This window comes from Aedes albopictus, chromosome 2, assembly GCF_035046485.1.
Source record: "Aedes albopictus strain Foshan chromosome 2, AalbF5, whole genome shotgun sequence".
NCBI classification, from domain to species: Eukaryota; Metazoa; Arthropoda; class Insecta; order Diptera; family Culicidae; genus Aedes; species Aedes albopictus.
In genome coordinates, this window is record NC_085137.1 from 35,429,525 (window position 1) to 35,443,193 (window position 13,669).

The 13,669-nt window shown below is 46.1% G+C and overlaps 1 protein-coding gene across 1 annotated transcript; it reads left to right on the plus strand.

The window, feature by feature from the left end:
- Positions 1–6,592: 6,592 nt before the first annotated feature.
- Positions 6,593–8,631, plus strand: LOC109621364 (elastase-1-like). The gene is made up of 2 exons (XM_020075398.3): positions 6,593–7,631; positions 7,963–8,631. The coding sequence occupies exons 1-2, from the start codon at positions 6,716–6,718 to the stop codon at positions 8,253–8,255; spliced, it is 1,209 nt and encodes a 402-aa protein (XP_019930957.3). The 5' UTR covers positions 6,593–6,715; the 3' UTR covers positions 8,256–8,631.
- Positions 8,632–13,669: the final 5,038 nt, after the last annotated feature.

Below are 13,669 nucleotides of genomic sequence, written 5' to 3' on the forward strand. Positions count from 1 at the left end.
AATCTGCTCAACAGACATCCTAACAGGAAGGTTAGGGTAGTTTGGGGTTAAAGCCGCCTTCTACAACAATAGTAATAGCCAGGACCTCTTCTCGAGCCTCGACCCACTAAAAGACATTCCTATGGTCGCCAAACCCTTCGTCTCTCCGGAACCTCCAAGAAGGCATTGCTTCAGAGAGGGACTAGTGCACATCGCACCCTCAAGGTTAGCTGCGTAGCCTGCAGCAACGAACATCGATGACTTGCTTTGGAGAGTCCATCACGGTAGCATGCTGACGCTTAGCCAGTTTCCCGAGTGGTCCTCACCACTCCCTTTGCCCTCGGAAGGCGGGCCCCCCGCGCCCAACTGCTCGGCAGACATAAAAAAACTGATGCCCACGTGCAACCCGATCTGACCTGCCCGCAAAGGAAGGGTATCGTTACCCTTCAGGCCCTATCAGATGCACCCGAAGGCTGCAGACAGCAGGGTTTCATCTGCCCCAACCCTTATAAGGTATCAGTTGGTCGGTTCAAGAGGCTCGTTCTCCTCCATTTGGGAAATTTGTGCCATCGCCATGAATACTAGCCTATTCATCATTTACCTGAGGGAGAGCGAAGGAAGGAATAAGGCCCCGACCCTTACCGGGGACCCCTTTCCAACCGCGGGCTCGAAATCAACCCAGTAGACCGACGCCACGACAGCACCGCTACCGGGACTTCCTCTCCACGGCCACTTAATCGCTGTAAGGGTCTATCTCGACCGCAGGGCACCGGTATGACCTACGAAGCCGACTCCGAAGCCCTGGACCACCTCTTGTAGCGCATCTGAACTAGCCATTCATTGAGACCACGCACCACCTCCTCTGTAGCTCCCAGACGATAAGGCTGATAGACATTGAAAAGGCGTTCCAGCCAAACTCATCCCTACACATCCTCTGGTCCAAATTGTCCGGAGTTGTGTCCTCCCCACATGTGGCAAGCATGCGGTCACGCATTGTGCGAGAACGTGGGCACACGAACAAAACGTGTTCCGCTGTTTTCTCTAAACCATTGCACACTGGGCATTCGGGAGAATCCGCATGCCCAAAATGGTGTAGATACTGTCGGAAGCAACCATGACCTGAAAGGACCTGTGTCAGGTGGAATGTAACTTCCCCATGGCGCCTATTAATCCAACTATCTACCCTCGGCATCAACCTATGGGTCCACCTTCCTTTGGTGGAACTGTCCCACGCGCGCTGCCATTTGACCATAGAGGCCATCCTGGTAGTCCTGCGTATGCCTCTTGTGCCGCGCATTTCGAAGCACTCCATGTCCTCACTGGTCAGGATGCCGATAGGCACCATACCAGTAATGACGCAGAGAGCGTCGTGTGACACGGTACGGTACGCGCTCGCAACCCTCAGGCACTTAAGCCTGTAAGTACTTTTCAGCTTCCGTCGGTAGCATTCAGTACTTAGCGCGGTGCCCCACGCCAGGCCACCACACCTAAGCATTGACATAGCAACACTAGCCAGAAGCTTGCGATTACTGGCGTACACCGCAGAGCTATTGGACATCATTCGGGACAGTGCCGCAATAGCTGTGGAGGCTCTTTTACAGGCATAGTCGACGTGGCTACCGAAGGCAAGCTTATCGTCGGTCGGAGCGCTTTTACATGATAGTGTACTCACCTACACTGTTCTCCGCCTGCTGCTCCGACTTCCGGTTGTTAACAACCGTCACCTCTGTCTTGTGGTGAGCCAGCTCCAGTTTCCTGGACCGCATCTACGCCTCCACAATCTTGATCGAGTGGTCGGTAGTCAACTTTACCTCCTCGATCGTTTCACCGTAGACTTCGAGCGTAGTGTCGTCGGCAAATCCGACAATCTCCACTTCCACTGGGTACTCTAATCTCATCACCTCGTCGTACATGACATTCCATAACACCGGACCCAGGATGGAGCCTTCCGGGACTTCTGAGGTTATGTGAAAGCACTTCCGACCCACCTCCGTGTCGTAAACTAGTACTCGATTCTGAAAGTAACTTTCGAGAATCTTTTACAGGTACCCCGGTATCCCCAGACACAAGAGCGCATTGGCAATAGCAGACCAGCTGGTGATATTAAACGCATTCCTTACATCCTTATTACGAATTCCCCTCTTCTAAGGCTCGTTTTTGTAACCGACAAGATAGCGTCTACAGTGGACCTCCCCTACCGGAAGCCGTACTGCATTTTCGCCCTCGGTGAACCTCAACCTTTGGCAATAGTACCAGGCTCTGCCTCTTCCAAGCTTCTGGGAAAACTCCCTCGTCCAAGCATTTCTGCATAGCAGACCAGAACATCTCGGGAGCCTCTGCATTAGCTACTTTTAAGGCCAGGTTCGGAACTCCGTCCGGACCTGGGGCCTTACCTACGCTAAGGGACTTCGCTAGACCTGCAAGTTCCACATCGGTGACCATCTCCTCATCGCCAGCCCCAGTCCCCGGTTGTCCTACGAAAGGAGGCCAAGGACTAGGATAATAACGCGGAAAAAGCGCCTCGATGATCCCCTCCAACATCTCTGGAGATTGCTCTGTAGGAGCCATTACACCTCTCGTCTTGGCCATAACGATCTTGTAGGCGTCACCCCACGGGTTTGCAATGGCACTCTGACAGAGACCCTCAAAGCAGGCCTTTTTGCTCGCTCTTATCTCGATCTTCAGCGCGGCTTTTGCAGCGGCGAACACCACCCGCCGTTCGTTTCGCTTTTCCTCTGATCGTGCTTGCTGCATCCACCGCCTAGCCCGTAGGCAGGCGCGGCGCAATTCCGCAATCGCGTTGGTCCACCAGTTAGCCGGTGGCCTCCAATTTCTAGGGTGGACTCGCCTAAGCATGACCGCATCACACACACGTGAGAGCACTGCTACCAGCTCGTCGCCGTCTAAACCAAGTAAGTTTCACTCATGGCGGAGCGCCTCCCTAAATACCCCTTCGTCGAAGTATGATGTCTTCCACCTACGAGGGCTTGGCCTTGCCGCCGCTTCCTCTACCCGCTGCCTGCTGTTGTTGAAGTCGATACTGTAGCGAACCGCCAGGTGATCGGTGTGAGTGTAGCTATCGTCTACTCTCCAGTTCGAACTATTCGATAGGCCAGGACTACAAAAAGTAACGCCAATAATCGACTCCGTATTGTTCCGATTAAAGGTACTCTTGGTACCGACATTATCCTGGTCGACATCTAGTATGGCCAATGTCTCAAACAGGATCTGACCCCGCGGGTTTGTGAAACCACTTCCCCATTTCACGGCCCTGTGAAGTCACCCACTATTACCACCGGCCTTCGCCCTGTCAGCACGGTCGTCATACAGTCCAGCAACTTCGTGAACTGCTCGATCGACCCCCGCGGAGGTGCATAACAGCAACAGAAGAAGACCCCGTTTACCTTGGCGACCACGAATCCCTCATAGGTAGTAGACACCAACTCCTGGACGGGGTATTTACCCGTCGTCCATATAGCCGCCACTTTGCTGGACCCACCCATCCACGACTCAGTTGCCGTAGCCGGCGGGTACTGGTTATGGGTCCGCTATGATGGCGATATGCGTCCCCCACTCAGAAACCGACTGACAAAGCAATTGCTGAGATGCGTCACAGTGGTTCAGGTTCAGCTGCGTTACCTGTACTGTGCTTTGGTCACTGCGGCTTATTGAAGGCTGGGCACCTTGAACCACTTGAATGGCTGTTGTTCACGGATTTCCTGGAACAAATCAGACAAAAGGGTGTACTCGTGTAGCCTTGTGTCTTAAGACCTTCGGTGCCGCATCTCCTACACAATTTGCTCCTGTCGCGGCCTTTGCAATCTCATGACTTGTGTCCTGGTTCCAGATTCACGCACGAGCTTGGCGTCGCTTCGCATCGCTTTCAAGACGTTCGAGTACTCAGACTGTTCGGTCTTGATGGCGAGCGCGTCGCCCTTCTCGCGCTTGGCACTTACTCTCACACGTCATCTTGGTTTGGCGTCCCTGTTCTCCTCGACCTGCGGTTTTCTCTTCTTTCTCTTCCGCTCGACTTTCGTACAAGGAGGGTCCTCCCCTTGATTCACCCTACTCTCCGTGGTTTCTGAGGCCCTAACAACGGTCGGGCCAGCCTTTTCAGGCCCACTCTTCCCAGCTTCCCGGGACGCCTGGCTGGGGTCCGACTTACCGGCATTACTGCCGGCCTTCGGGGGTAGTAAGTAACCGCCTAGCCTTGCACTTTACTCCTGACGGCTGCTTCACCCGCTTCTGCGAGTGCGTATCAAAAGCAGACGAATCTGCTACACCCTTTAGGTTCCGAGTACCCCATGATCTTGTTTGGCTTCGTTCATTGACTTTCAAAATCGTAACCGGATCTGCTTGAAGTTCTTGCTTATGATGGACTTCGAGGACGCAAAGTCAATGATGGAGCCAAACTGCTGCACAGCCACCTCCATCTCGCTTCTAGCCAAGGGATTAGCCTCGCCACTAGTAACACTACTAGATTTTTTATTTGATTTAAAACTCATACTTGATCACACGAGTTGCCCGGGAAAAGAGGTCCACGACGCCAGAGCCCTGCATTATCGCGGTAAGGGACAAAATACCGCTGGGGAGTGCCTAAACACCTCACAGGCTCCGCCAACGATCGAGCATCATTTTCATCCCCTCAATCACTCATTCCTTGACCTGGGTCGTTTGACACCTTGAATTGGTGTTACTAGTCCTATTCTTAGCCGGTGGCTACGTAGCTGACTCGCAAGCGGGAGGATTCAGCAGGCCCCTGGACTGCCGTCCCTGCTGCCCTGGTCATCGACCAGGAGATCGTACTCCTTCTTGGGCAAAGCTATCGACTTGCAGAGCAGGCCCTGTTTCAGCTAGTCCAGCTGTTTTGCAACTACCTACATCTTTGGTAGCCCGCTTCTGTTGCGGTTCAGCACACGCGTGAGGTTCTTTTCCGGTCATCTGCGCCTCCTCGGCTTCCTCGTGTTGAACCTCCTGCAGCTTGCTCGCTGGTGGATACACCATCCCATCGTTATGGCGATCTCGCCAATCCACCTCGCGCGAACGAGTTCAACGCCGTTTCCTCTGCCTCGTCATTTCTATTGAGTTCCCTTTAGAGCCGCTATTCCTCACTGCCAATGAAGTATTCGCCAATGATCCGGGTGGGTCATCTGAACCTACATCCACCCAGTTAGTTGCCTAAGCTGGGTACAGTTCAGTAACGTACTTTAAGGTTACGCCACGGTTTTATGAGATGGAAGACAGCGCCGACATTAGTTCATCCGCCGCGCCGTTTCAAATCATTGTCACCCGAACTTACTAAGAGGATAGAATGCCGTTGCTACCAGTTCACTTCTTGTACGTAGTTACCTTAGCGTGTACTGTCTCAGTTAGCTATTACAAAGCAAGACAAGTACGCCGTAACCAGGAACTTACTGCTTGTACAGAGTTGCTTCCGGATGTATGAAATTTCTGAAGAGGTCCAGCAGAGCTCACTGCTGGGCTCCTGCCACGCCAAGGCTTATTCCGCTTGAGCAATTCGTATGCCCCGGTGCTCGCGGTCACTTCCCAGTGCCAAAGATCACATCTAAGTTATTATGTATTACACCAACGAACCCAACCTCAAAATGACTGACAACTCTCAGGTTATTTTGACAGACGTAACATGAGCAGGAGAAGGACGGCAACAAGCCTTGGGTTATCCGATGGCAACGAAACAGGTTCTGGGGACCTAGGAGTCTTCGGTAGAAGCGGTTATTTTTCGATTCAAAAAGAATTCCGTCATGCGACACCTCAAAGTTCATACAATTCATGCGTAATTCAGTAGAATGGTTAAAATGTATTTTGATCAATTCTGGCCAGCCGGCCATGGGACCTTGGAGTCTTCAGTATAAATGGTCACTTTTCCAATCGAAAAGAACTTTTTCATGTGACACCTCAAAGTTTTGCGTTTTTGTACCCAGTAGAGCTGGGGTTGATGCATTTGGCCATGAAACAAGTTCCGGATACCCTGGAGTTCCCGGTTGAAATGGTCATGTTTCAACTTTAAAAGTACCCCATCATGTGACATCTCAAAGTTGGTGCAATTCTGTGCGTAGACCCAAATAGGCTTGAATTATTCGTATCTGAGCGAGATTCTCCCAACATTCCAAATGATAGAAAAACGCAGTGATCCGCATAATAATAATATGGGAAAGAATGTAAATATAGTTCAAATACCATTCAGTCAACTGCACAACCAGATGCCAAAAGGTTATCAGTAACGAGAACCATTCTGGTAAATCCACAGCTGGTCTACTTATCACGGTAAGTGTTGTAATACAAACGGTGCGATGTGGAATTTCCAAGAATGTTTTCTGTACACATAAACATCGTGTGCGTAACCAACAACAAGCGTACATAATTGTTTTGTTTTATATAATCTGCAATTACTACTAACGTCAACGTGATAGTTACCGCTCTTTGGGGACACTTGAACCAAAAATCTTTATTATTCCACGAGATTTCACCTTTAAAATGTGTGACAGTTCTCAGGTCATTTGACGGATGTAGCATGAGCAAAAATCGGATGGCAAGAAGGTCGGCAAAGGAGAAGAGGCAATGCATGTTATGCAGAGTGCGGCGTCGGCTTGTCTGTGACCACGTTATCTCTCTGAGCATTCGCAAATTGAGACAATCTCAAACACTACATTATGGGTGCCAATGATTGCAGTTCATTCAGAGAGATTCAGTCATCAGCTGGAGTTTGACGAAAGAAATGTTAATTCTAGGGACGCGTACATTTCTCCTTGAAACTTCTAAGAGTCAACGTGTAGAAATTATGCTTGCCAACATAAGTGCTGTGATCCTAATAATTCTTCTAAGTAGTAGAACCACTGCCCAGCAAACCCCAACACAATGCGGAGAAAAGAAAGCTGTCAGAAACTACATGATCATCGGTGGAACCGATACCAAACCAGGTGCTTGGCCGTGGCATGCCGCCTTATTCACCAAGAAAGGTCAAACCATGAAGTACGTCTGCGGTGGAACGCTCATCGGCACGGAATTTGTGCTAACAGCAGCACACTGTATCATCAATGCCGAAACGGGAAGCGAACTACCGCCGGAACGTATCGTTGTTCGACTAGGAATCTATGATTTGAACGACTTGAGCACGCAACAGGAGTGTGACATTCGTACGATTTATAAACCCGGTGATTTCACAAGTGACGGTACGAAAAACGATATTGCCATTCTCAAGCTAAAGCAGTCCGCGAATCTCAACAGCTATGTTCAACCGGCTTGCCTCGGAACATTTTCCAGCCTTACCGGTACCTACGGAACAGTCGTTGGCTGGGGCATGACCGAAGGGTACAAGCTAACGTCGAAGCTGAAAAGCGCTGTAATGCCCGTTGTGAGTTCTAGCACTTGTATCAACAGCAATCCGGATGTCTTCGGGCAAACGCTGGATAGAACGATGCTGTGCGCGGGATATACCAACGGCACCAGCGTGTGCAATGGCGATAGTGGTGGTGGACTGTTCTTCAAGGTTGGTAGTGCTTGGTACTTGGGAGGTATTGTTTCGTTTGCGGCGCAACGGGACGATGGATCGAACCTCTGTAGCTCCGATAGTTATGGTGCTTTCACCAATGTGGGTGCCTATCTGTCGTGGATTTTGGAGAAAACTGGATTACGTAAGTATATGGTAGATTTCCATAGAATTAAACATAATTCTAGTTACACTTGTAGATGTAATCTTGATTTATCGACTGTAAAGTTTTCTATCAAATATGGTTTGGCTTGCAGTCCCTCAAATCAAAAGGAAACAGAGGTTATCTATTTTCCGACGTTTCGGCGCAATGTATGTACATTGCGCCGAAACGTCGGAAAATAGATAACCTCTGTTTCCTTTTGATTTGAGGGACTGCAAGCCAAACCATACTTGTAGATGTAAGTAAGCAGTCCCAGTGATTCAACTGATAACAAGAATACCCTTCCTTTCTCTTTCTTTCATAATTTCTTTAGGTCTTCCCTATGCCCAGCCAACCCAGGCGCCGTCCACAGTCTCACACTCATCCGGAGGCAACGTAGACTGCGGTCCGGGATGTCGGGATTTCAACTGCCATGTAGATCGGCGTTGCGTCAGCAAAGTGGCGCACAAAACGGCCGTCCATTATCCACACCGGGATTGCACCAAATATTACACCTGTAAGGAGCGATCGAACGTCATTTGCGAATTTGACTGCCCTGCGGGATTGCACTTCAACCGGAACCGGAACGTTTGCGACTGGTCGTGGTCGGCTGGGTGCACTTCTTAAATAGAGTAGTGGAAAGGAGGACGAGACATAAACTTGTAAATTCTATTAGACCCCTAAAACAGAATTAAAACCAAGAAACTTTAATTTAAATGTTTTCATAGGAAGAATCAGTAACTTATACATTTCGGGACCTAAGCTGGCTACACAATCCGTATGAGGCACCATTCGCAGTTGCAATATCTGTTTTTACTTCACCAGAAAAGTCAATGCCACATGTTTGAAAAGATAAGCAAATTCTTTAATAACTTCAAACACATCCCCATAAATCAGTACCTCGGCTACTACACCAGAAGACCAGCCTCTATATCTATCGGAAATCATGTTCTTCGTCTTGGTCGAGTTTATCGTCAAGCTTATGCTCGCCTGCTCCCTTTTCTTTCTTACCTTACTTTACCGATCAGACTAAGGCCTGAGGGTTCTCTGCTGTACGTAGGAGTCGTCTCCAGTCTACTTGGTCCATGACTGTGTGTCTCCAATTCTGAACTCTGCGAAGGATCCAAAAATCGTCCTCAACTTGATCGACCCACCCACCTCGAGAACCGTTTTAGACGAGTTGCTATCCGACATCCTGATGACGTGACTCGTGACACCGTAGCCTCCCGATTTTGGTTCTCCTAGCAGCTGATGCAGCTCGTGGTTCATTTACCTTCTCCAAGTCCCGTCTTCCATCTGCACTCCGCCGTAGATGGTACGCAACACCTTCCGTTCGAAAACTTCAAGGGCGCGTTGGTCCTCTGCACGTAGAGTCCATGCTTCGTGCCCATAGTTATCTTTGTTTGACGGCTAAATTTGTTCGATCGTAGATTTGTTCTGCGGAGTCCAAAGTAAGCTCGATTTCCTGCCACAATGCGTCTCTGGATTTCTCTGCTGTTGTCGTTGTCGGCGGTCACCAGGGAGCCCGAGTACACGAATTCTTCAACCGCCTCGATTTCGTCATCGTCGATAGAAATTCAGGGTGGCGGGCGTGGTGATTTCTCCCTGGAGCCCTTTGCCATCATGTACATTGTCTTCGACACATTAATGACTAATCCGATTCGCCTGGCTTCACTCTTTAGACGGATGTACGTTTCCGCCATCGTCTCAAATTTGCGAGATATAATATCAGCGAAACCAAGCAGCTGAACGGACTTCGTGAAAATCGTTCCACTCGTATTTATCCCCACTCTCATTAGTACACCCTCTAAGACAATGTTAAACAGCAAGCACGAAAGACCATTGCCTTGCCGTGACCCTCTGCGAGATTCGAGAGTGTCCCTGATACTCGAACTTCGCATCGAGATCGAGTGACTCGATCCATCGTCGCATCAGTCCCGGAATCCGTATTCGTGCATAATCTGCCAAAGCTGTTCTCGATCGATTGTATCATACGCCGATTTGAAATCGATGAACAAATGATGAGTGGGCACGTTGTATTCGTGGCATTTCTGCAACACCTAGCGCGTTCACCGATGAATTCAGCCTGATATTGCCCCACGAACTCTCTTGCAATCGGTGATCAGTAGGTCGGCTCCAGAGGCACGGCCATCCTCCTCCTCAATCTCTTGGAGGTTGGGGACCTTAAGGCTTTCGTCCTGCGCATGTACTCCTAGATATATATCTAGGAGACATACACTGTGGTGCATAATTGATCGGACAAACGCCGACTTTCATTCAAAATGGCCAAGTTTGAGATGCTGTAACTATAGTTTGCTTTGGTGGATTGAGCTCAATTTTTGCTACGGATATGCTGAATTTTGTGTATACAAATTATAAAAAAGTGCAATATTTTCAACGCCTTGCCACGCCCAGACCTGTGAACGAAAACATTTTATACTTTGTATAGGGAATCGCGCCACTTGGGCGGTGGCTTCTACACCGTGTCCAATAAGTTCTCATACAAAATCAAATTGAATTAATTTCACATCTGTAATTAGGATTATCAAAGTAAATATATTTATTCAAAGGCAAACTAACACTGATCAAATGCAGCATATGTTTTGGAATTAACTGTCCTTCATCCTTCTCTGCTGATCGCTTATGTGTCGTAAGTCCATTTCAGCTGGCACGCACGCCATTTCTTTGGTATTTCGTCACATTTTAACGAGCATTATTTTAAAGTTGAAACAAATTAGGTTCCTGTCCTCACCATTGCTAGTAGTAACTATGGCCAAAAGAGAAAAAATATGAGACTCTGGATTTGTGGAGTACGAAGCCATTTTATTTTGTACAAAATAAAACGTGAATCCAACAAAAATGTCCATTTACCTGTTTTAATGAGATGTGTTGTGTTAAAGAAGCATGGCTGTATCATATCTTGTTGATTCACAACATTCTCACTTCTAAAACGTACTTGTATCCCTATTGTAGTCAATTGTGTCCAAAATTTACGTTTTATGATGTTTATCTTTAATATAACGAACATTTTCAAGGAAATCAGCTCAAGTGAAGCTTACTAGCAAATTTCTTACCATATCAACACTAAAATTGTATTGTTTCAGCTTTAGTATATCCATTCGGTACAATACTTGGGTTATAAACACAAAATTTAACCTTAAGGACTCTATTCATCTACCGTAGAATGAACAACTTTTCGGACATTTCCCGAGCAGAGGAAAATATCAAAATAATAACAATGGAATCACAAAACCTGTTCTTATATCTCGGTTTGTTATTATTAACTTATTTAGTCATCACCGTTCCATAACATGTTCTGTTGGGCAATCTTATTTTGTTATGATCGTGCTCTTGGTATATTTTCTTTAAATTACATTTCAATAACTTGTTTTGTTGTAGCACAAGTTCAGTTATTATTGTGTCATTGAGACTAGCATTAGCATTAGCATTAGCATTAAGCGAGTCGCACAAATTCGTAGGTGGTACAGTCCTAGACCGCTGTTATGAGGGTTGCCTCCTTCCCGTCCGAACCAAAGCACAAAGATTTGGGACTAATCTCTGACTCTTAGACAAGACTGACGCAATCCTCCAATGGTCGAGCACTGTCCTGGCCACGTCCTTGCGACTGCTGAGGAATGGGAAAGGATGGTTAGTTTTGGACACCTATGAAAAATGTAGACAACTCTACGATCTCTCAGGCCTAGGTGTCACGGGAATTTGGGTGTTGTTAGTGGAAGGGTAAACTCCAAAGGATACGCTTGGTTAACGTTCAGGCACACCATTGAGTTATTATTGTGTCATTGAGACTAGTACAAATATTTGATCATTAATATTACAACACAACTAGCTTTGCAATCAAAACTACACCATTCGAGATTTTCGTTGTTCACAGCATTCCGTGAGGAACTGTAAGAGAAAATATTATTTTGTCATCAGTTCATCTTCTTACTGACATTACGTTACAGAGCCAACTTATCAGCCTTTTGTTTTATAAGCACTTTGAAAAGTATACCTGTTTTTTTTTGTCCCAGTTTCAGTTAGGTATGAATACGAAAATAGAGAGTGTAATAGAGTGTTAGCCATTTTCTGAAACATTCTGGATCAACTGGTGGAATTCAACGATGAACAACACATTTTCGACAAAAATGTAAAAAAAATAAGTCATCAAGAACTCCATTGATTATTTTTAAACATTTTATTTTTATTGATTTCACTGCATCGAGCCCACTTAGATTAACTAGGATAAATGTGTCAATAGTGGTTTCGCAGCGCGGTGTCACTAACACTAATGCAAATCTACTGGTTGAAAATATGCCCATTTGATTTTGCTGGGAACAGCTGATCTTTGTTTACTATTTTCAACCAGTAACTCCGGTAGTGTTCGTGTAATGCAGCGTGTACGTACACGCAATACCACTAAAAGCAGAAACCACTATCAATGAGGTAATAATGTAAATTAATCTTATAAACAATACGGTAGTTTTTCATCGTAAGCTGTTTGGAAAATAAACGGGAACTATTGTTTCTCTCTGTTTTCGATAAGAAATCGCTTGCGACAAAAAAGCGTCCCAATTTTGAATGAAAAATTTAACAGTAGATCCTATTGTTGCGTATCCAATTGAATGCATATGGGACTTTGGAGGAGTTCCTATCCGCAACAGAAAAAAAGCAAATTTTGTTTTCAGATTGTTATCAATAACGTATTCATATCAAAATTTGTTATTAAAATATTTTCAAAATTCGCTGTTATTAAGTTGTTATTGAAACTAACAAAACATGTTATAAAACAGGTCTTCCAGGAACATTTTTTTGTTATAATATTTGTTATTTTGCCGCTTATGACAGACAAGTTTATAACAGGATGTGTTATGTAAATAACATGAAAATAACTCTTTCCGCTACTCAGTTATTTTTCCAAAATAACACATTTTATTATGCTGTTGCTATTCTCGTCTGCTCGGGTTTTCTTGCGTGCCGGAGCAAACGGATTTCAGAAAAAGGAAGTGTACTGCTAGGCTTATAAAAACAAATAGAAAATAATATTATTCTAAACCGTATGCTTTATTTAATCAGTATTATGTGGCCCTTCAATACATGACATGCACTCATTTTGAAAATATGAAACACAGATGTGAAATAAAATTATATTTTCTAAATTTGTATTTTGTATGAGAACTTATTGGACACGGTGTATATTCGTCTGTTTTCCACTGTTTTAACTCAGTCAAATTTGAACCAATTGACACAACTTTTGGAATGTGGTGAGATAGGTATAGTATCTACCCGCGTACAACATTTCAAGTCAATTGGTTCAAAATTGACTGAGTTATAGTGGAAAACAGACGAATATAGAAGCCACCGCCCAAGTGGCGCGATACCCTACACAAAATTCAGCATATTCGTAGTTCCGTATCAAAAATTGAGCTCAATCCACCAAAGCAAACCATAGTTACAGCATCTCAAACTTGGCCATTTTGTATGAAAATCGGCGTTTGTCCGATCAATTATGCACCACAGTGTACCTATATGTAAACACGCCGTCTACGATGTTTGCAACGTCGCCATTGAGGTGCTCATCGTAATGCTGCCACCACCTCCCGACCACCTCACGCTCTCTCGTGTAAAGATGTAGAATTTCCGTCCTTCAAAATTAACAAACGGGACAAAGCATCTTCCATGTTTGTTGCACCAGGTTCGTATTTGATCTCGTAGTTGTGTGACAGAATTCTCATTACCAAACGTTCAATTCAGGGACATGGTCGTGATCGCGCTTTCAACAAGAATTTCAGCACCTTGCAGTCAGTTATCAACCATGACTCGAGAATATATAATTTGAACTTCTCCACACCCCACACAATCACCAGGGCTTCACGTTCCGTAGGAACAAATTTCCGCTCCAAGTCCGTCAGCGTCTTGCTCGTTAAAGAGATTATCCTGTTTCCAGCTTCAATATTTGCTTGCAGTAGCACTACTCCTAAGCCCTATGAATTTGCATCGGAAATCAGTTTGGTGTTGTTTCTCCGATCAAAGAATCCCAAATG